The 23507-nt window shown below is 41.4% G+C and overlaps 1 protein-coding gene across 1 annotated transcript in view; it reads right to left on the bottom strand.

Annotated features, from left to right (window-relative positions):
* Positions 1-317: 317 nt before the first annotated feature.
* The window catches only part of LOC111150638 (catsper channel auxiliary subunit epsilon), a 142644-nt gene continuing 119454 nt past the window's right edge, over positions 318-23507 (bottom strand). Inside the window, exons 20-24 of the mRNA XM_022508125.1 lie at positions 17969-18068; positions 11492-11578; positions 10020-10177; positions 6166-6219; positions 318-471 (exon numbers count right to left, since the gene is read on the bottom strand). Coding sequence (XP_022363833.1) covers positions 318-471; positions 6166-6219; positions 10020-10177; positions 11492-11578; positions 17969-18068 — 553 coding nt within the window. The remainder of the gene's footprint in view (positions 472-6165; positions 6220-10019; positions 10178-11491; positions 11579-17968; positions 18069-23507) is intronic.

The following is a 23507-nucleotide window of genomic DNA, read 5'->3' as shown; positions in this document are numbered from 1 at the left end:
ATTTTAATAGGTAAATTTAGTTTTATTTTAATTTTTTAAAAAGTCACATAAGAGTGTATGGAGAACCTTAAGGTAAGGGCAAACACCTTAAAATTAATAACACATAGTAGATATAAGAATGTTTGTCTTGGGGTAATTTAAGGACATTTTTAGAGCTTGAGTTTGTTTATACCTACTATGTGCTTATCTTTAACATTTCTTAATCACACACACACTTGTAATATAAGTGTGTGTGTATATATATATATATATATATATACACATACTCTCTACATATATACATATATATATCCATACTAAACAAACTTTCATTTTTCCTAATTATCCTTTTGTTTTCTATCATATCTTTTAATTGGCTCATAAAGATGTTGTTTATAAATCCTCATATAATGGAAATAGCTCAAAACTAGAATACTGAAGAACAGTAGCATCAGGATAAAGAGGAAGGCAGCAACCAGGTAGCCACTTGGACTGAAAGAAGAGAAAAAAAAAGTCAATAGAAGTTATCACTCACTTTGGTTCTTAATTTATGTAATCAAACAATCTTTGAACGGCTAGTTCCTATGCCACTGACAGAAAACAAAGATTAATAAGACATCTTGTCTACCCTCAGGATGTTTGCCTTAGTGTTAGAGTTTGGCTATGGAGGAGAATAGACAGTGTGATTAATAGAGTGAGAGAAAGAAATGTAAAATTCATGGGGGCCAGACATTAAGGAAGGCCTTCCAGTGGAGGAGAACTTTGAACTGATTAGCGGAGTTAGCTGGATAGGAGTAGGACTTGGAGCCTTAGAATGGGTTCTCTAGATAAAAATGCCTGGAAGTAGATGAAGAAACGGTGGGCATAGAGTTTTAGGCTGAGGGAGATGGCTATGCAAAGTTGTGGAGGCATGGGGAAACCTGAAAATCACCCAGACATTCTGGAACTAAAACTAGTTCAGTATGATAAGAGCTCAGGTGGTAGGCAGAGTAGTAGAGATGAGGAATGACTGGTGGTTAGAGGTGAGAGAGACAGCTTTTATGAAGCTACAGGGTGTGGATTTGGGAAGGATGATTCTGAACTTGGAAGAATGGATGAATGGGGAAGTATGATTGCGGAGGGAGAAACCCAGTTTTGAGGTTTTTAATAATGCAAGTGTGTTGAAGGACTTCATTAGTGGCTGAGGAAGTGGAGAGAAGCAGATAGATCTAAGACAGATTTGGAAGTTAGACTGAATTGATCTTGGAGATTGTTGAGACCTGGGGTTTGAGAGTAAAGGATGTCTCCCAGGTGTTGGCATGCGGTGACTATGAGGATGTTGTCACCATTCACTGATGGAGGAAATTCAGAAGGAAGAATACTTTAGTGAGGGCATGTAAATACAGCTGGTTTACTGTGGGGCACATTAACTGGAGACACCGGAGGGTCAATCAGGTGTGTGTGTGTGTGTGTGTGTGTGTGTGCATGCGTGTGCATATGTGTACACCACTTACTGGATGCTACTTTCAGCTGGGTGCCAGACATCTCTCCCTTCACCTGGGACTCTGCATGGCTGCCTCCCACTGGAGTGGATTTACCACTTGGGCCAAACGCTGTGCTACTTTCTCTTTGGTGTCCTGCCCTGGTATCTGACTTCAGTTTTTAGTTCCTTTTTAGGCCCTAATTATTTATTTGCACTGTTATGGTTTCCCTGGGTTCTAGTCCTCTTACTCTGACCTTCCTCCTATGTGGATACAAGCTTAATCTGGCTCCTGTGAATGGTTTCCTTCTTGGAAGTTAATTATTAACTCGACAAATCATCTGATATGAGCCAGGTATTGGGGTAGTGCCTGGAAAGACAATGATAAGTAATAACAGACATGGTCTCCATCTCCTTAGAGAGCTTACATTTTAGTGGGGACATTATTGTTAATCAATGATGAGAAGAGAAATATAAAATTGCACCTGTGATAAGAACTAAGTAGATATACAATGCAATGAAGGCTTACTATAGCCGGATTTAACCTGGTGATAGGGTCAAGAAATGCCTCCATGGGGGAAAAGATAATTATCCTAAAATTTGAAGAATTAAATGGAAATGCAGTTGGTGAGGTTAAGTAGACAAAGAGGGGAAGGAAGAGTTGCCACATAGAAGAAACAGAATGTGCAAAGTTCCTGCTATGGGACAGAATATGGTGAAGGTCGGGGACTGAAAGGTTGGTGGGTCTAGAGCAAAGATGATGAGAGGAATATAATGCAAGTCCAGATTAGAGAAGTAGGCGGTTGATTCACTGAAGGTCTTGTAGGTGGTTGATTCATTGAAGGTCTTGTAGGCCATGTTGAGGAGTTACCATTTCAAGGAAAGAAACGTAAGTGCTTCAAGTTATGAAATAGCATTTGAGAAGATCACTTTGGCTTCAGTGAAGAAAATGAACCAGAAGAAAATAGAAATGAATGAGGGGAGATCAGATCTGTCAGGTGTCTATTGTGGTAGTTCCCATCTGAGACAACGGTAGCTTGGATTGGAGTGGTGGTGATGGGGTTGGTAAGAAGTAGATTCATTTGAGGGCAATTCAGGAGATTAAATGAATGGGAGCTAGTGACTGTTTGGATGAGCTGGGGGAAACAGAAATGAACACAACTCTAGGTTTTTTTTTGTCTTTTGGGGGGGTTCTTATTTTCATTTTTGACTCATAGATATTTGGCTTGTACATTTCAATGTGCTCTTTCCCAAGAGAAGGAACTCTGGAAAATAGGGTTGCCACACTGTTCATCTCTAGAAGGCACCAGTCATATTATAGCCCATGCGAATGGATTCTCTTGGAGCTGCACAATGACAACTGTATACAATTACCCTGTTGGACCCCTTTTAGAGTGGGACAAATAATGGGGCAAGGGAGTGGGTGATAAGATCATGAGATCATTTTGGGGCATGTCCAGTTTGACCAGTCTGTGAGCCACTTAAGAGAAGAGGTTAATAGACGGTGGGATGCAGGGCTCTGGACAGACCAGAGTTATGATTAGGAAGTCATGCGTACATAGATGCTTACTTAAGCCACAAGTGTGGATGATCTTGCCAAAGGGAGAAGCTCACAAGACCAGGGCTGAGCCCTGAGGGAAATCATTTACTGGCCAGTAAAGGAGGTCAAGGCTCTCTTTACTTGAGAAAGCATGGCTACAGAAGTTTAGGAAAACCTGTAAAGTAATATAGCGGTCAAAGGGAAAGTCAACACCAATGAAGCGTGAAATGAGATGAAGACTGGCCAATATCCAGGTTGTGGTTAGGCCAGCTCCAGTTCGAGATGGTGACCTAGGAGGCTCCTGAACTCACCTCCTTCCATGGTCACACCCATGCCATGGCTTCCTAAAGGACAGTTCCCTCCAAAAGAAATCCAGAAACAGATAAGGGCAACATCTACACATTGCGTGAGAAAAAAATATAGCCACATCAGAATGGGTAGAAGAGACTGGGACACAGTCTCACCATAAATCCTAAACCCAGCACAGCAACGTAAGACCAGGACAGGACTCTGAGCTTCCAACTTCTCCCCGGAGCAAAGAGTTTGGGCCCAACATTGAGTCCCAATTTATGAAAGTTCCACTGGAGGGACAGGTCCCCAAACACTTAGCTCTGAAAGCCACCTGGGCTTGTGTCTATGAGACCCACAGGGTTATAACAGACAAAAGGGGTCCAGAGGACTTGCAGTGGCTATACCCCCCTCACACCCCTCAGCACAGAGACAGTGGACTAAAATGTCCAACTCCCAATCTTTCCATGAAAGAGGTCTTCTTGCATTCTTTAAAAGCTGCTGCCTGAGGGTCGGCTTGCAACCAGCCTGAATCTAGGTGCTGATGGAGGTCTTCTTCTTTGGGACACTTACAGGTCTTGGGAACTAAGAAGGCATCTTGGACAATCAAAGATTTGATACACAGCAAACAGCTAGGGCCAGGCTGAAGAATAAGGTTCATCTCCTACCTGAGACCAGTCCTTCAAGACTGGGAAAGGTGGTTCTTTAATTCAAAAACTAACCTGGAGAGGTCATTGGCGGAGTAATTAGACAGAAACCAGATTGGGTGGTTTAGGAGAAACGGTGATAGAATATAGGGAAAAGGAGACCCTGTAGACAAGCCTTTTGACAAGTTTGTCTCGCAAAGGATGGGGGAGAGAGAATGGCAGCTGGAGAGGGATAGAGTTTGAGGTTTTACTTACATTTAAATTGAAAACTTGAGGGTGATTAAAAGCCTATGGGGAGGATCTAGTTGAGGCGGAAAGCGGAACATATAAAAGAGAGAAGAAATAATCGATTTGGAAGTTTCCTTAGAAAGTGGAAAGTAAGAGGTTTCAAAGCACCTGTGGAAGAATTATACTTAAAGGGGAGGAATAAAATGTCTTTAATTTGAACAGTATGGAAAAAGGAGAGAATGGACATAGGTGTTAGTAGGTGTGTTTGGAACCAGGAATCAGGAATCAGGCGTGTCCCTGCCTGCGGTCTTCTAAGTTCTTTGTAATGGTGGGAACAAGCTCATCTGATGTTTGTTAAGGAAAGATGCTCCAAGGAGGAAGCGGATTCAATGAGGTCAGAGGTAGTTACCGTGAGTGGAGATACTGGTTGACCAGAGAAAGGTACTAAGATTCTCAGGTGGTGTTGGGTGACCTGTATGAAGTTGGTGATTAATCTGTCCTGTTGTTTAATTTTCTGCACCAATCCTTGGCTGCTCAGGTGTAATCAGAAAAAGCAGGTAGTTGGGGGCTTGCCAGATTTGTGGGGGCGCAAATCCCAGAGTGGGTAAGGGAGTAGCAGCAGGTGTTATTGAAGTAATACACTTGGAAATGTAAGGAATAGTAAGTAAAAAAGGGTGTGTGTTTAAAAAATGGTTTTTGCTTGTTTGTTTTTTGGTTTTGTTTTAGAAGACCCGGGATAAATAATGGTCTGGAAGTGGTAGTGGCGCCCTGAGGCACCTGGTGGGGGGGTCGTTGGAAAGTAAACAGCCATCACTCTAGAGGGCTGAAGGTGAAGAAGTGGTCCTGGGTGGTGGGGGAGGGACATGGAGGGGGAGCTCAGAGGACAGTTGAGGATTTAGGGGAGTTTGCTGTCTAAAAGGTAACAACTCCAAAGGACGCAGTGGAAAATTGGGGGAAGTGGTTGAATCCTCCAGAAGACAAGTAAGTGCCAAGATCTTTGCCTCCTACAGCCTGATCTCCAGCCAATGTTTGCTTATGAGAAAGGCTTTCTTACTAGGAAAATGGTCACCGCTCGCTGGCCTCTGCTCTGCCTCTGCTCCCACTTCCGGGGCTCAGGTGTAACAGAGACTAAGCTGCAGACACTAACCTAGGGCTGACCTCCTCAGCTGCACCATTTCCCCTGGCTGCTGGGATCCAGCTCCAGGGAGGTGAACAAAGAGGTGAACGCCTCCTTCACCGTTGTCTCTCCTCTCCAACTCACGAGTGCCCCCTTCTGACAGTGGGTACTTGGGTGCACATATGTTCTTAATATTCATCTAAACATAACAATCTAATGAGGAAGAGAAGTCACTGCCAAAGGCCATAGATGTTTCCCAAAGTCACTTGGAAACAACGGGTGGCTTATCTCATTTGTGGGTTATTTACACTATTAATCTTCCATTGGCACAAAACATCAAGGAGTCAGTAATATTTAGAGGAGGGCCAGGAGTAACTTCATCGTTTGTCTTCCATTTTTGGTTAACATTTTACAAAAGAATGAAAGCAAAAAATCCAGGCCCAGGACAGAGAAGCAAAGCCGTGTGTGATCCCAGTGTTAGCATTAAGACTTTGCTCTCCAAGGAGACTGGAGTCCGGGAATGTGCCTTTCTACCTGTCTCTGGTTACATCAGAATGGTAAGGCCCGTGGGTGAGGGCTGACTCATCCAGTCAACGTCTCCTCCCAGCCCCCCACCACAGCCCATGATCTGTCCTTTAGGTGAGGTTCAAGGACGTGTTTGATGGGAAAACCGTGGCTGCTGAGGGGATGGGACAAAATGGGACCCCAGCTGCAGTAGCAATTCTCAGAAATTCCTTCCTGCTGTGTCCCTGGGATAATTGATACATACAATTTGAGGACGTCAACATAAGAAGCAGAAGTAGTAGGGTCCCAGGGAAATGGGGGAGACGTGCTTTTCCTGTTCTGGCTACCACCCCTGTCTTTTACAGCTTCCCTCGCTAGAGCCTGATTAGGCAGAAGGCATTACCTGGGAATCATTCCGAAGGTCTCTATCGCAAATATAGCTGTTAGGTTACAGAAACTGTAAATGAGACAAATAATATTAACGATTAAATTACATGCAATATATGAAAAGCCTCCCTCCAAATCTTTATGGTAATGATTGACTCATAGATAATCTTAATGAAGGTGTCACTTCCTCAATACTGGAGAGAAGGGATGCATTTACATCACAGCTGTGGTGATTTTTCGAAACGTGTGACTTGGGCTGCTTGTGGCACGATTTCTCTCAGCTTGTCAGTGCACCCTCACTGCCCTCCTAACATCTTGACATCGTTTTGATAGTGGGTCCCAAGGTGACCATAAGCATAATGTTAATAATAGTCATAATGTTTTACTGAGCATTAGTACTTCTTGAGAATGAATACTAAACGAGCATTTGCTGTGTACCAGGCGGTGGACCAAATGCCCTACGTGAGTTATCTGCCTAATCCTCATAGCTACCGTTTCTTTTGGAAAGAAACAGAGGCTCAGGCAGGTTAAGCTACTTGCAAAAGTTTGCGGTTGTCCGCAGAGCTGGGATTTGAATTCAGGTTTTTCTGCCCAAAGAGCCTGTGACGTTATCCTGATGTAGACTGATTCAGGAAGCTAAGGATGTTCAGAGCTTGGTACAGGGCACTGTGTGATTATTTCTAAAGGTACTATCACTCACGATTCAGCAGACTGCTTGGAATGAGACAGGACAGAGCTAAATAAACATTCATGATAGCATTTCACCCATCTTCATGTGGGAGAAAAGAGAAGAATGGAAATTACCTCGAAATTAGGGATTTTTACCTGGGTACTTTCATTTAATCCTCAGAATACTATAAATCAGTGTTACAGACTCATTTTACAAATAAAGAAGAAGTGCAGAGATTAAGTGATTGACTTAAGATGACATATCTACCAGTGGCAAGAGTAGGATTCAAACCAAAGTAGACTCTAGAATAATGCCTTTGGGGTCCATCCATGTTATAGCAAATGGCAAGATTTCCTTCCTTTTTTATAACTTAATAATATTCCATTATATATATAGAAATAGACATGTATCTAGGAATATATTTATATATCTATCTATCTACTCTATCATCATCTATCTATCATCTATCACATTTTCTTTACCCATTCATCCATTGACGCACACATGCATTATTTCCATGTCTTGGCCTCTGTAGATAATGCCACAATGAGCAGGAGGGTGCATTTTTCAAGTTACGGTTTTCATTTTCTTGGATAAATACTTAGGGGAGGAATCATTAGATTGTACAGTATTCTATTTTTAGGTTTTTGAGGAAACTCCATAGTGTTTTCCATAGTGGCTGTGCCAATTTCCATTCCCACCAAGAGTGCACAAGATTCCTTTTTCCACATCCTTGCCAACACTTGTTATCTCTTGTCTTTTTGAGACTGGCCCTTCTGACAGGGGATATCTCACTGAGTTTTTGACTTTCATTTCCCTGATGATGAGTGATGTTGAGTACCATTTCAGATACCCATTGGCCATCTGTCTGTCTTAGAAAAATGTCTATTCAGATCTTCAGTCTATTTTTTAATTGGATTGTTTGTTTTTGTATTGTATTGTATGAGTTCTTTGAATATTTTGTATAGTAACCCCTTATTGGATGTGTGATTTCCACAGGTTGCCTTTTCATTTTGTTGATGGTTTCCTTGGCTGTGCAGAAGCTTTTTCATGTGATGTAGTCTCACTTGTTTATTCTCACTCTAGGTGCCTTTGCTTTTGGTGTCAAGTCCAAACAAATCATGGCCAAGACTGAAATCAAGGAGCTTACTATCTTTGTTTTCTTCCAGGAGCTTGATGGCATAGGGTCTTACATTCAAGTCTTTAATCCATTTTGAGGTAATTTTTGTGTATGCTATGAGATAGTGGTCTAGTTACATTTTTTGTGTGTGGCTGTCTAGTTTTCCCAATACCACTTATTAAAGAGGTTGTCCTTTCCCCATTATATATTCTTGGCTCCTTTGTAATAAATTGACTACATATGCTTAAGTTTATTTTTGGCCCCCCTATTCTGTTCCATTGATGTATGTGTCTGTTTTTGTGCTGGGGCCATATTGTTTTGATTACCAAAACTTTGTAGTAAAATTTGAAATAAGGGAGTGTGATGCCTCTCGCTTTGTTCTTCTTTCTCAAGATGGCTTTGGCTATTTGGTTTTGTTTTTTTCTGTCATTCCATACAAATGTTAGGGTTGTTCTAGTTCCATGAAGAATACCATTGGAATTTTGATAGAGATTGCATTGAATCTGTAGATTGCTTTGGGTAGTATGGACATTTTAACAGTATTTGTTTTTCCAACACTAAATATCTTTCCATTCATTGGAATCTTCTATAATTGCTCTGGATAGGACTTCCAACTCTATGTGGAATAAAAATAAAAGTGGGCACCTTTGTTTCTCATCTTCGTTCCTGATCTGAGATGAAAGACTTTCAGCTTTTCACCACGAGTATGATGTTAGCTGCAGGTTTGTCCTATATGGCCTTGATTATGTTGAGGTATATTCCTACTACACCTACTTTGTTGAGAATTTTTATAATAAATGAATGTTGCATTTTGTCAAATGCTTTTCTGCATCTACTGAGATGATCATACAATTTTCATCCTTCATTTTGTTAATGTGGCATATCACATTGATTAATTTGCAGATGTCAAATCATCCTTGCATCCCTAGAATAAATCCCACTTTATCATTGTATATGATTCCTTTTAATTATTGTTGAATTCAGTTAGCTAATATTTCATTGAGGATTTTTGTATGTATGTTCATCAAGGATATTGACTTGTAATTTTCTTTTCTTGTGGTATCCTTGTCTGGCTTCGGTATTAGTAATGTTGGCCTCACAGAATGAGTTTATAAATTTTCCTCCCTCTTATATTTTTTGGAAGAGTTTGAGAAGGATAGATATTTTTCTTTAAATGTTTGGTAGAATTTACCAGTAAAGCCATCTGGTCTTGGACTTCTGTTAGTTGAGAGGTTTTTTTCTTATTGATTCACTCTCCTCACTAGTCATCAGTCTGATCACATTTTCCATTTTTTCATGATTCAGTCTTGGTAAGTTGTACATTTCTAAGAATTTACCCATTTTTTTCTAGGTTGTCTAATTTGTTGCTGTATGATTGTTCATAGCAGTCTCTTATGAGCCTATATATTTCTTTGTTATCAGTTGTAACTTCTCTTTCATTTCTGATTTATTTGAGTACTCTCTCTTTTTTTTTTCTTGTTGAGGTTAGCTAAAATATTGTCTACTTTATTTATCTTTTTAAAAACCAACTCTTAGTCTACTTGATCTTTCCTGTCGTCTTTTTAGTCTCTATTTGATTTGTTTCCTCTCTGATCTTTGTGATTTCCTTCCTTTTACTAACTCTGGGCTTTGTTCTTTTTCTAGTTCTATGAGGTGTAAAATTGAGTTGTTTGAGATTTTTCTTCTTTCTTGAGGTAGAGGATTTCCTTCTTTATTTATATCTGAATAATGCTTCATTGTATATTTATATATACCATGTTCTCTTTATCACTCAGTCATTAATGGACACTTAGGTTGCTTCCATGTCTTGGCTATTGTAAATAAAGCTGTTATCAACATGAGGGTATACATAACTTTTTGAGTTAGCATTTTGTGAAACTCTTCTTGTAGTGGTGACCCCAGACTCTATGGCATTTTTATTTTTCCTACTAGCTATGGTCTTCCCTCTTGCCTTCTGTGAAGTTGCCATGTTTTAGTGTAAATCATTTATTGGGCTTTGTAAAGTAGAAATTGTATTCAACTGCATCATTATCCCTTTAAACAAATGCTAAAACTATTATAATAAAACATTTATATTCACCTATAGTTTGGATCCAGGATCTTCACACGAAACACATACATTCCAGAATGGTCCCCAGGCCAAATTAAATGGTTATAGTTAGACTTGTTGATTATCTCATAAGGTTGATTTAAGTCTCCTGGTTTTCCAATAGCATAAGAAAAACAGTGTTTATAGTTCTGAATAGGAAACAAAGATAAAAACCTTAAGGTCCTTCTCTAGGGGAAGAGGTGTTGGAGATTATAGGGGAGAGCAGAAAGTATGCAGTAGCTAGGGGGGAAATGGGAATGAGCTGGAGAAATACACTTATGTTTGTTGGGCAGTATTGCAGGACTGTTTTAATCATGAAATGAAGGTGAAACAAATCTGCGTGGGTATGTATTCCTTTGACCAGAGTCAGCTGCCAAGGCAGATAGTTGGGATTTAACTAGGGTTGTGACTTAGCCACACAAGTCTAAAGAAGTGAGAGGAAGGAAGGAATTGAGGGTACACATGAATAGAGTGATAATATTATTGACCATGGAATTTAAGCAGCATAAAGAGCAAGAAGAGAACCTGGGGTCAGGGTGAGGGTGGTTGGGTCATTTTGAGGTTAAAGGATCGTTTGAAGGATTGTTAGAGTAAAGGTTCTAGGGTTATGGTGCTGGAAGGATAGGACATGGTGGATGGAAAGTGGGATGTTTGGAGCTGCGACTACAGAGGATAATACAATCATTTGTATGTATCTATCTTGACATGCATAGATTCTGATGTAGAAGCAAAGTAACATTCCTATTGTAGGGTTTAGATTTTTATGGACCCAGGTACCATATAGGTCACTTTTATTTATGAGATATGATTTGGTTCTCCAAATAACATAAACTAATTTCAATTCAAGAAAGTGTGATTGAAAAAAACTGAAAGCAGTATAGGACTGATAGTTGGCATTCAGACATGATATTTCAGTTGTTTTTGTTTTTTTTAAAGATTTTATTTATTTGAGGTAGAGCGAGAGTGAGAGAGCATGGGGGAGGGAATATAGAAGGAGAGGGAGAAACAGGTTCTCCGCTGAGCAGAAAGCCCGATGTGGGGCTCGATCCCAGGACCCTGGGATCATGACCTAAGCTGAAGGCAGACGCCTAACTGCCTGAGTCACCCAGGCGCCCCATGATCTTTCAGTTGTACAAGAATTGATAGTTCAGGTGTTCTTTAGAAAGACTCACTCTCAATGTTTCAGCATGTTTGTCAGTCATATAATAAATCTACAAACACAGATTTTCAGCAAAAAAAAAAAAAAAAGAAAAAGGAAAAATTATTAGTAACACAGGAGCCGTGGAATATTAAACAGAAATTAAGATGATACATTACTGAAATCACAATATTAACCCAATAGAAAAGTTGGATTTGATTTGCAAAAACAAATTTAAATCCAAAATGTTTCCAGCAAACTTTGGTTAATCCTGAAATGCCAAATTAGTTATTATAAATAAAATTTGCTGGGTTATTTTCCTTACCTCAGGTCCCCAGGCTTCTTCAAGTGGAAGGTTCTGGTTAAGCTTTGTCATTGACTTCCACGTCTGGGCTTCATTTAAACAACCACTCTGTCAAAAAATCGTACATATAGGAATTTAAGAAGCAAATGAGGGAAGGAGAAAAGTGAACAGAGACAAACCTAGAAAGAGACTCTTAACTACAGAGGACAAACTGATGGTTGCTGGAATGGAGGTGGGTGGGTGGATGGGTTAGGTAGGTGATGGGGGTGAAGGAGGGCACTTGGGATGAGCCCCAGGTGATGTGTGGAAGTGTGGAATCACTGTATTGTACACCTGAGAGTAGGGCGCTGTACATTAATTGGAGTTGAAATAAAAATGTATTAAAATTGTATACACATATGTTTGTATATAAATTTATTCATAAGTATTTAGTATATTTAATGTCATTGAACAATATATAATTCTTTTCATTATTTAAATGCTTGTTGCTATACAGGGGAACAACTGAAGTTTGTGTTTTGACCTTGCACAAAAGAACTTCTTAAACTCACTAATTTTGAGTGTTTCACCTGAAGTCATGTTATTTGTGAATATGACAGTCTTCTCGCTTCCTCGCCAATCCTCATACTTTTATTGTTACTGTTTATTTGCCTCATTACAGAGATCAGGAACAATGTTGTATAGAAACGGTGATAACTGGCACACTTGTTTCACTCCTGACTTCAGAGAGAAAGCTTTCAAATTTTCACCACCAAGATGTTTTCTTTTCTTTCTTTCTTTTTTTTTTTTTTTTTTAAGAATTTTTATTTAGGGGCACCTGGGTGGCTCAGGTGGTTAAACGTCTGCCTTTGGCTCAGGTCATGATCCCAGGGTCCTGGGATCAAGCCCCATGTTGGGCTCTCTGCTTGGTGGAGAGCCTGCTTCTCTGCCCCACAACCCGCCTTGTGCACTTTCTCTTTCTCTCTCCCTCTCGCTCCCTTTCTCTCTCTCTCTCTCAAGTAAGTAAATAAAATCATTTTTAAAAAAGAATTTTTATTTATTTATTTGACAGAGAAAGAGAGCACAAGTAGGTGGAGTAGCAGGTAGAGGGAGAGGGAGAACAGGGAGCCCGATGTGGGTCTCGATCCCAGGACCCCGAGATCATGACCTGAGCTGAAGGCAGATGCTTAACCAACTGAGCCACATAGGTGCCCCGGTAAGATGTTTTCTAAGGCGTTTCTTTTTTTTTTTTTTTTTGTACTTACATTTCATTAGGTTAAGGTAGTTACCATATACTTATAATTTTCCAAGATTTATTTTTGGGTTATTCATTTTTTTAAGTAGGCTCCATGCCCAATGTGGGGCTTAAACTCATGACCCTGAGAATTCCAAGATTTATTTTAAAAATAATGTTATGTATGAATAATTTTTTAATTAAATGACTTTTCAACTATTATAATAACCCATGCCCATTCTTTATTCTGTCACTAGAGTAGATTTCTTTGATTTTCAAGTGATATTCCAACTCTCCAGTTAGGAGATAAACAAAACTTGTCTGGATGTGTGATTTTTAGAAACACCGCTGAGTTTGATTTGCTAGTGTTTTGGTTAGGTGCTTTGTGTCTGTGGTCATGGTGTGATCGGCTCATAATGCCTGTTTCTTTTAGGGTCCTCATCAGGCCCTCCTGGATTCACAAAATGAACTGGGAAGTACTTTCCCCACCCTAATACTCTGGAAGAGTTTTTAGAAAACTGAAGGAAAATTTTCTTTTAATGTTTGGTAGACTTCATCAGGAAAGGCATTTGGGATTAGAGATGTCTATTTTGGGATTAGAAATGTCTCTTTCTTTCTTAGAATATCAGGAACTTTGGTAAATTGTGTTTTCTAAGGCAACTGTCTGTTTTATCCATTTCTTTGTTGTCAAAATTTGTTAATATAAATTTATTCATAGTAACCTCTATTATTTGGGCTTAAAATGGTGATATTCTCTTTCTCTCTCTCTTTTTTTTTTTTTTCCATTTGTCAACTAGAAACATGCTATAAAGAGATGTTTCCCTTCTCTACTATTTCTTTACTCACTAGTATAGTTCATTTGGGGACGGTAGGATAAATATTGGTGTCTTTCCCTTTATTTGCCAGTTTTTACAATAAGGAGTTGATTTCCTATCATTCTCCAAGGGTGACCTTTTTGAAAAATTCATTATGAACTCATAGGTTTAACATATTTAATGGGTTTGAGCAATATTGCAATAACTATCTGTAAGGAAGCTCTAATTGTCCCATCTTTAGCCACCCTCTTCAAGTTGACTTCTGATTGCTTTTGACATGACCCTAGCAGTCTTTGATAACTCCTTGCTATTGGGTACGTCAAACTGTTCCAAGTTCATCATGTTTGTTTCCTCCCCCAGGCTTGGAATCAGCTACTTATCTAAGAATCCCCAGTTACTTTTAGTGGGAAATGATATTTTAAGACAGCCATGTGGGTACTGAGCAGTTATGTTTCTAGGGATTTTAATGGGCAGTGTAGGAAAAATTTATCTCGTTCTCTCTGAACAGGACAGTTACATATTTATATCCAGATCATATGAGTTTCTAATACCTCATGAGTTTACATGAGTCCTGTTCAAATTCAGGATGTTTTGTCTAACTTCTATACTACAAATGCTTCTCCTTGCTCTTACTTCAACAGCACTTGAAGAATGACAGTATTAGAATATCTCACATTACACACCTCACAAGATCAGAATAACTCATATAAATATTACCCCCACGATCACGATTACTGAAAAGTTATATTTTTCCCCAGCATACGCTCTCATATTCTCCTAGCATATTTTATGGTTGTGTTATATCTTTATTGCCAGAGAATACGTCCATTGTATATTATCCTTTTTCCCTTTTAACCCTCACTTTGCTTCAGTTTTGCAAGTAACTCCATACTACATAATGCTTTCCTCTAGTCCTTATGTTGATATCTCTTTAGTGATTTTGGTGGTTTGAAATTCATTATATAGTAAGTTACTCAGGAAGGGCTCCTGGGAACGATATCATCTGAACGTTTGACATGTTAATAGCCGTTTGTGCCTTTTCTAGAGTCATCAGTTTTAATGAATACAAAATCCTTGGCTTGTGTTTATTTTCCTTGAGTATCTTAAATATTTTACTCCACTTTTTTCCTGGTATAAAGCATTGCTATAAAAATTATAATTTAATTTTATTTTCCTTATATGTAAATTGCTTTTTTTTTTTTTTTTTTTTTTTGCCTAGAAGTCCACTTGGGTTAGCTGTTCTGATTTGATATTTTCAGTATATGCTATGCTCTTTCAATATGAAGCTTCAAGACTTTTTTTGCTTGGGGTGGGGTAGAGATGTTTTCTTGAAAGATTAGCATCAGTTTTGTTCCTTTATTCTGGTTTCCTTTTTTCTTTCTTCTTTTAAAAGATTTTATTTATTTATTTGACACAGAAAGAGAGACAGTGAGAGGGAACACAAGCAGGTGGGGTGGGAGAGGGAGAAGCAGGTTTCCCACTAAGCAGGGAGCCCAATGCAGGGCTCTATCCCGGAACGCTGGGATCATGACCTGAGTTGAAAGCAGATGCTTAATGACTGAGCCACCCAGGCGCCCATCTGGTTTTCTTTTTCAGGGTGTCCATTTACCCATCTATTGGATCTTCTTTGCCTATCTTCAGTATTTGTCACTTCTTTCTTAAATCCTTTTTATCCCATTGTTTCTTTTCACTTTAAAATTTTTCTTCTTCTAATTTCATGTGTCTTTTAAAGCATTCTCTATTGTTCATTTTTATTTTTAAAGGGCTATTTTCATTGCATATAGAATTTTGGATTTGGAATTTATTTTCTTTCAGTAATTTAAAGATATTTTTGTTCAAGGACGCCTGGGTGGCTCAGGGGGTTAAGCAACTGACTCTTGATCTTGGATCAGGTCATGATCCCAGCATTGTAAGATTGAGTCCTGTGTTGGGCTCCATTCTGGGCATTGAGATTGCTTCAGATTCTCTCTCTCCCTCTCCCTCTGCCCTTCCCCCCTAAAAAAAGGGGGGGGGATATTTTTTTCAAAGTTTTCTGGTTTGCATTATTTCTATAGAGAAATCAGCCTTAAGTCTTATTGCTACTCTCTCGAGAGTAACTTTTCTTTTTTTATTTTGGCTACCTTTGAGGATTTTCTCTTTGTTTTTCATTTTAAAATGTTCACAGTAGCATTTCTGGATGAAGATTACTTTTTCTGTGCCTCGATGTCTTTTGCCTTTTGGGAAAATATTGCTTCTGGCCAACACTCTCTCTTTTCTTTCTAGGACCTCAGTCCTTAGATCTAGGCAGTAAATCTCCATTATGTTCTTATCTATATTTTCAATCAGCTTACCTCCCTATGCATAGTTCTGGGCATTTCCTTTTGACCCCTCTTCCAGTTGACCAATTCTGTTTTCAGCCTTCACTCCTAATAGTTGAGTCCCTAATTCCAGTTACTGTAATTTTGTTTTTTTTTTTCTAGAAGTGATTGGCAGCTCAGACAGAGGCATGGATGAGGCTGAATGATTGATGTTTAAAGTGGCCATTGGGTGCATGGGAACAACACTGGGGAAGATGACTTGGAGATATGGGCGAGATGGTGGCTGGAGGACGGACCCACAGAGCTCAAGTTAGATGGGAAAAGGAGAGGAAACATGGGATGGCACAGAGGGAGAGGGCAGAGGGCTCTATCTGGTGGATGTCTAGACAGTGTAAGGAAAAGCAAGGGCGAGAGAATTAGTGGGAAGAACACCCACAGAGCTAGAGAATTGGGGGTTGAGGCCATAGACTGGAGTGTTTGCATTTAAATGTAATTAAAACAGGGGGAGCTGTGTTGGTCGAGGCAGCCTCTGTTGCGCAGCAAACCCTACTCTTCAGGGCCCTCACGCATCACAGTTGAATTTCTGCTCACATGTAGTCCAGTGCTGATGCCCTGGGCGGGGGGGATGGTCTCTATGGGTGGCGCTCCTCACAGTAGAGGATCGGGCTTCTCTGTCTCATGGCTCTTCGAAGAGTCCCCTCACCGGGCTCCTCTCATCCAGCTTGCATCTCTCCATCTCCAACTGTCACTGGGATCGACTGCTATGGAGGAAGCTAAGGAGCTCGGGAGCTCGTGGGAGCCCTTCTCCAGCAACTCATCGTGGAAGGGACACCTCTCACTTCTGCTCATTCCACAGCATAAGAGCCGGTCATATGGCCCACGTAGCCGCAAACAGGACCAGAAAAGGTCCTTCCTGTTCAGAAAGCTTCTTCCCAGCAAAAACTCACAGGACTTAACTGTAATTGCTTTCAGGGCAGGAAGAGAACCCATTCAAGTTCTCAGTATGTGACAGCGACAAGGGGAGATGGCGTCCACGCCATCTGGATGACAGGGGTCTCAAACAAAGGACACTGTGATTAGGGTGAGGAGATACTGATCTGGAAACGATAGTGTGGGTTAGGGAGCGGTTTGATTCCACAGCCCATCAAGAGTACCCTTGATCTGAGAGAAAAACAGGGGAAATTATATTTTTTGAGGAATGTCTCCTAAAGAAGTATCTAGGGTCATTTAGCCCTAAGGTGTATTAGAAGAGTTTGAGAAGGTGGAGAATAATGGGAATCTGGGCCTAGGTGCAAGACGGACAGAAGAGTTTAGGGATGAGATTGTGAGGACAGAGTAGGCCAGAAAGACTCACACTTCGGGGGCTGGACAAGTGTAGGAGGAATGTGGTGGGATGGATTTGTTTGACCCCATCACCGAAAGATGGTTCTTGCAGGAGCCCGGAGCAGGTAGCAGGTGGAACTCGTTGTCTCTTGGCCACTACCTGGGTGGGTTCTCCTTCTTGGAGAATTAAGGTCTCTGATCGAAGAGAAAGCTCTTTTGGAAGGAGCTATGTCTGATCTCTTTGTTTGAGCACGAGATTTCTGGGGAAAAGTCAGAATCCATATGCTGTTTGTGGAGACGCTTGGTCATGATGGTGAGGAGTGGAGTCTGGTGGCAGGAGGTGGTGAGGCCTTTTTGCCATGGCCTGCAAAGTGGAAAGGGTTGTCAGCAGGGAGGCTGAGATCGACCAGTCAGAAGAGGAGTGTGGGACAGTGAAGCCAAGGTCAGTGGGTCAAATCACGCAAGGAAGTCAAGTGAGAGGAAGCCTAGAGCGCGTGTGTCTTTAATGTAGCACCCGCCAGATGAATGTGCGAGAGCCAAAGGCAGAGCCATAAATAATCGAACACTGACTACACTGTGGAGACAAAAGAAAACACTCACCTAGGATTGCATCACCCTACTATAAACATTATTTTCTTTTTCTGATCCCTTTATGTCTGTTTCATATGACCAAAGCTTCTTTTGTCGTAAATGAATTTCGGTAGCCACAAGATGTAATACACAGGTCCTATTTTTTTTCTACCCACATGCAGTCAGTTCTACTTTCCTTACATAATTTATATACAGATGGAAAATAGATTGGCAGGTGTCACTGCGCGGTAAGCTCTACTCCAATTCAAAGACGCCGTACCTTCTTCATGGTGTTATTAAAGCTGTAGTCGTTCCTGCCGTGTATTTCCCACACGATGAAGTTTACTTCCACATCTTCGATGTAGCCATTGCCATTGTGTCTGAGCGAGACAGTGGACACAACAACAATCCGTTAGAGCAGAAGAGAGAGCCTGAGAGCTGCAGCCCTCCAGTCTGACTTCTCTGAACAGCGTTATGACCCTGGTGGAGTGACTTAAGGTTCTCAAAACCTCAGTATTGTCACTTCTCTGTGGAGCCATCCCAGTACCTATTGTATAGGCTTCCTTCAGCTCTCGAAATCAACCTCCTAGGAGTAAAGCAGGATATGTTTGCCTTTTTCACAGTTGGAAGCGTAAATGCTGTTCACTTTGACAGGAACCGCGTGTTGAGGGGGCAAGGGTAGGCGAGTCGGCAGGGAGAAAGGACTGAGGAAGGAGGAAGGGCACCGTGAGGGGACCCTGGGGTCATTTAATCAACAAGTATTCATTGGGTGACTGTTGCCTGCCAAGGGATCACTGTGATGAGAGCGGAGATGCTCCAGAACTCCTGGGATGGGGGTGGTTGGACCCGGCCAGAAGATGGGGCTCAGTGTCAAGGGGTTGGCAGCAGCAGGGAGAGCTGAGGTGGGGTCCCGAGAAGCAGAAGGGGTCACCAGCTCCTGGGAGCCACAGTCAACGCAGCCCAGGCTAGAGAGCTTGTCATGACTTTGACCCACAGCAGACCGTGCAGACAGTCCTACCCAGACAGGGTGCCCACTCCCCGGATGCCAGCGCTGGACACAGAAGCCCCATTGAGCTTAGAGTTCTCACCCCAAACTCAGTGCGTTTCAAAAAAGATGCTACTTCAGATTAAGATCTTTTTTTTTTCTTGCAGCCCTATGAAAATAGGGGCTTGAGACCAAGCTATAGTTCACTTAGTGGTAAAGTTACACCTGTGCATTAACAGAGCTTTCAACTGTTTCGGACACTGTCCTCTCTTCTTTCTCCGACCGTCATTGCCCGTTTTTCTGAGTGGGATTGTCCCCACCCCCACTGTGGATGGAAATTTCACTTAGGACTTTGGTCCCAGGCACTTGCTCCTGGACTCTGACTTTTGGACTGTTGCCCCAGGGTCTGCCACGTTCTCTTGCTTCCCATCTCTGTGTCTATCCACCAGATCACGGGTCCCTGACCATGGTGTTTCCTTACTCTCAGCCACATCTCTGCCGGATACCGCGGTCGCTCTACCTAGCTCTGTGCATGGGCTACAACTTGGCACCATCCATTCCTGCTTATAAAGTCCTGATGACTCACAGACCTGCACCCCTGGGGCTAATAATACATTATATGTTAATAAAAAATTAAAAATTAAAAAAAACACCACTCTTGTCCCATTCACAAGTTGGGCAGGACATCTGTACACATCTGAGAAGCTATTTTACTTCCATCTTAATTCATTTTTAGAAATCATAAAGATATGAACTCAGGTGTGAGTAACTAGGGGTTAGAGTTGTGGTGGTCGACGTCTTTCTTGGCACAGGAGGAAGGTCCTAGAGAACTCTAAACTCTAATTAAAGTTCCTCCCACAGGACAATGCACACGTGTGTGACACACTCGATTGTGTCTGCAGTTTCGGGGACTTGGGTCAGGCTTTAGCAAAGCTCTCATTCGGGGAGCTTTGGAAGGTGTAGCATTTTTTTCTTACTGCATCTTCCAAAAGCCATCAGATTCTTGAATTATTAAGAACTAGTTGTAAAGTCATATGTTTTATTTATTACATTTTAAAACAATCTTCATTGAACTGGGAGCGGATATTGGTGGCCACGCGCAAAAGCAATAAGCTATAGTGCCATCTAGTGGCTATAAGGATAAATTTCAGGACCCGTACTGCCGGGGTTTATAAATGATCTTTGGTAATACTTAACTGATTCATGGAGAATATGGGACAAAAATACTTGCCCGGGTAAGCATAACTTATTTTTATTAATGTTCATTAGTAGGATAGGACACCAGGGAAACCTGAGAAATTCAGAAATGTCACTAGTGGGCAACTAACTTCCCTATACTTTATAACTTCTCCTTTGTGACATTTCTGCTGTTGATCCATCGGACACATACGCTTTCAGTCCCGTGTGACCCTCAACCCAGTGAACCGACCGTGTCTCTTACTTTCTGTTTTGTGATGCTGTAATAGCAGCTCGGTTATTGATCCCAGGAGAATTGGAAGCAACTTGCCTTATCAAGTGGCTTCTGGTAGCAGAGACTAAGTTGCCCCAAGAAGGACACACTGCCACATGGCCCGAAGTGTTGTTGCAGGTCTCTGACCCCCCCCCCTCCCCCACAGCCTCTCACCCGCCCCTTGACCTCACCAGACATCCAGTCCTGCCTCCCTCTGCTTTCCTCCTCCAGGCCGTTCCCTCCCCGCCCCGCATCCTGGCTTCACTCAGCGGCTCTCGCCCTGCCTCCAACATCTCACCCCACCCTTGGCTGTCACACTAGGCCTCCTGCACAGGCTACTTGAGAAATTCAAATATGCGCCACCAGCTGCTCGCAGTGTCTTAAGTCAACTGTGCCTTTAGTGTCCTCTGATAATCTTTCTATTGGTCCGTGGCCAGCCCTTCTCATATTACCCTCAGTGACCCTGACACCCTCCTCAAAGCTTCTCCTCAACCCCTCAGTGCTCCCAGTGTGCCCTTTCTGTTTCATGTGAGTAAACTGAGGCTGTCAGACGTGACTTCTCTCAACTCCCGCACTCCTGTTTCGAAACCAGTCACTTCCTACCTTTAGTTTTACGCCCCACCTCCCTCCCAAGTTTCAGAGGATGAATTCTTCTTCTTTTAACATTGCCACCTGGCCCTTTGATCCTACTGCCCTAGGTTTCTTCACGGGCCTGGCTCCTATAGCTAATTTAATTCTAATTAGGAAATAGTTCAAATATGCAGAAAGACACAGAGAAAAATGTGAAAACTGTTACATATCATTTCCATCCAGGTGTTATACTTTACTTATCCATAAACATATCCATAAATCGTAAATATTATTGTTTTCTGAGTTTACAAATATACATACAGACTATTACACTGTAAGGATCTTTGGGCAGCCTTTTTTCCCCACTCAATATTAGGTTTTGAGATGGATCCACAGAAGTTTCCCGTCTCTTGGTGTCTGTTTTCCTCAGCAGCGGCTCCCCCCGACTGCCGGTCCTTCCCTATCCTACCTGAACTTCTTGGCTGATTCCCTTTTACAAGCATCTTACTTCATTCATTTTAAGGGCTGAGCAGCATTGCATTGGCTACAATGTATCCACCTAATTTGCTCTGTTTCATTATGTCTATTTCACCCCCATTAAAAGACTCTATCCTTAAAGAAGCCATAAACAAATATGTCAGCCACCTGTCTTTTTCACTGGGTTTATGGTAAGATACCATGAGGTAGCAGGAAAAGTAGGAGCGTGTGATATCCTGGAAGCCAAATGAAGAAAATATTTCAGGTACAAGGGAATGATCAGCTGTGTAATTCCGGTTAACGAGATCAGCCAGGGTGAGTCCCGAGGACTGAGCAATGGGTGTGGGGATGTGGTGGGGTAAAAGCCTGACTGGGAGGGATGGGGGAATTGGAAGAGGAGAGTTGGTGACCATGAGGATAGTAGCTACACAGGTAGTGGGGGTCATCAGAGGTTTGTTTTTTTTTCCCCCCCCTGTTTTTGTTTTCAGTGAGGGAAAGAACTGCAGATTTCTCTGATGATCTAGGACAGGGGGAAAAACCAATGATGTGGGAGAAGGTGGGCAGAGGTTCGGGAGCAGGGTTCTTAAGTAGGAAAGCGGGTGGGGATCCCGTTCACAGATGGAGAGAAAGGCCTTAGATACACATATGTTCACTTCTGATGATAGGAAGACAGACGGAGCTCGTGGGTACAGATAAGGTGGTGGAGGTTGTGGAAGGTCTCTTTTCACTAAAGTCGCTGGGACTCATCTCATTTTCCCCATAGTCTCTTCTGATCTATCAATTATCTATCCAAGCCCCTGCCTGTTATAATCACTAATTTTTCTCATAAATGATTCCTGTTCTTTGTCTGTGCTGCCATTTTGATCATTTGTGTTTTTCCTCCATGGACCACCAATACAGTTTACTACCTGTCTCGTGCTATTTAGACTTGTTTCCCTGAAGTTCATCTTCTCCCTTCTCCTGGAGAGGACTAGCTAAGGCAAATATTTGACCATGCCGCTCTACCATGGTATGGACAGGAAATCTTCTGTGATCCGAACTCTACTGAGCTAATTTCTCTTGTCCTGACACTTCATGCCTTACTTTATGCCCCAACAGCATTAGACATCTTCTTCCTCAAACCATCACTTTTGCGTGAAAGCCTCGCTCAGTGGAGCTCATTGTCACCTTCCCTGCTTTTCTTCTCCCCCCTCTGCCTTCCGCTAAATATTTATTATCCTTTAAGACTCCGTGACTCAGATCAAATGTAAGTTTTCTGGAAACATTTCCCAAAGCTCCTCTCCCTTCTGTAGCTGGGTTGGATTCTTTTGAGTTTCCTTTTTATTATTCCGTGTCAGCTAATATGTTTATCTAATTCATCAGACTCTTAAGCCCTTGAGAGAGGAAATCCTGTCTTGTTTATCTTTGAATTCCCAGGGCCTCACACAGTAAAAGGTTCAGAGGTGTTTAATAATAATGAGTTGAAGAGAAGAATACACTTCTCTGGGAGAGAACATTAAGATTATTTATCCTTGGAGGATTAAGACACTGCACAGAACAAAAACAAAGCAAACAAGGACCCTGGAAAGATGGTCGGGTAGGAGGACTCTGAGCTCACCTGTCCCATGTTTTCAACTTGGCCAGTCCCTAGTTAAACCAGAGAGCAGTGTAAAGGCTGGAGGAGGGACAAACGCCACAATTAATACAGAGAAAAAGAGAGGTAGGAAACACCAATGCAATAGAAATGAATATTTCTGTAAAAAAATCAGTCAAGGAACTCACAAAAAAAGGATATAAAATATAATAACATATGCCTAAAACATGGAGAGAAGAGGAGAAAAGAATGGGTTCAAACTTCAATGACCCTGAACTTCATACACACTGCTACATGCAGAAGAGGTTATATGCAAACCCAAGGGTAATCCTATATCAAAAACCACTAATAAACATGAGAAGAATAAAGAGAAAGAAATCCAAACACATCACTAAAGAAAATCAATGAAACATGCAAGAGAGAAAGACAAGACCAGAGAAAAATCTTCAGAAAGAACCACACAAGTAACAAAATGGCAATAAATACATATCCATCAATAATTGCTTTGAATGTAAATGGACTAAATGCTGACACAGGGGATCAGAATGGATGGGAAAAGGACAATCTCGCACAACATGCAAAAGAATGAAGCTGAACCACGTTCTTCCACCAGACACAAAATAAACTCAAAATGGATGAAAGACCCAACTGTGAGGCATGAAACCATAAAATCCTAGAAGAGAGCACAGACAGTAATGTCTCTGCCACAGGCTGTACCAAATTTTTTCTAGATATGTCTCCTGAGGCAAGGGAAACAAAAGCAA

Source organism: Enhydra lutris, unplaced genomic scaffold (assembly GCF_002288905.1).
Source record: "Enhydra lutris kenyoni isolate GAN:26980312 unplaced genomic scaffold, ASM228890v2 scaffoldscaffold24, whole genome shotgun sequence".
NCBI lineage: Eukaryota > Metazoa > Chordata > Mammalia > Carnivora > Mustelidae > Enhydra > Enhydra lutris.
This window is presented reverse-complemented; position numbering and strand designations above follow the sequence as displayed.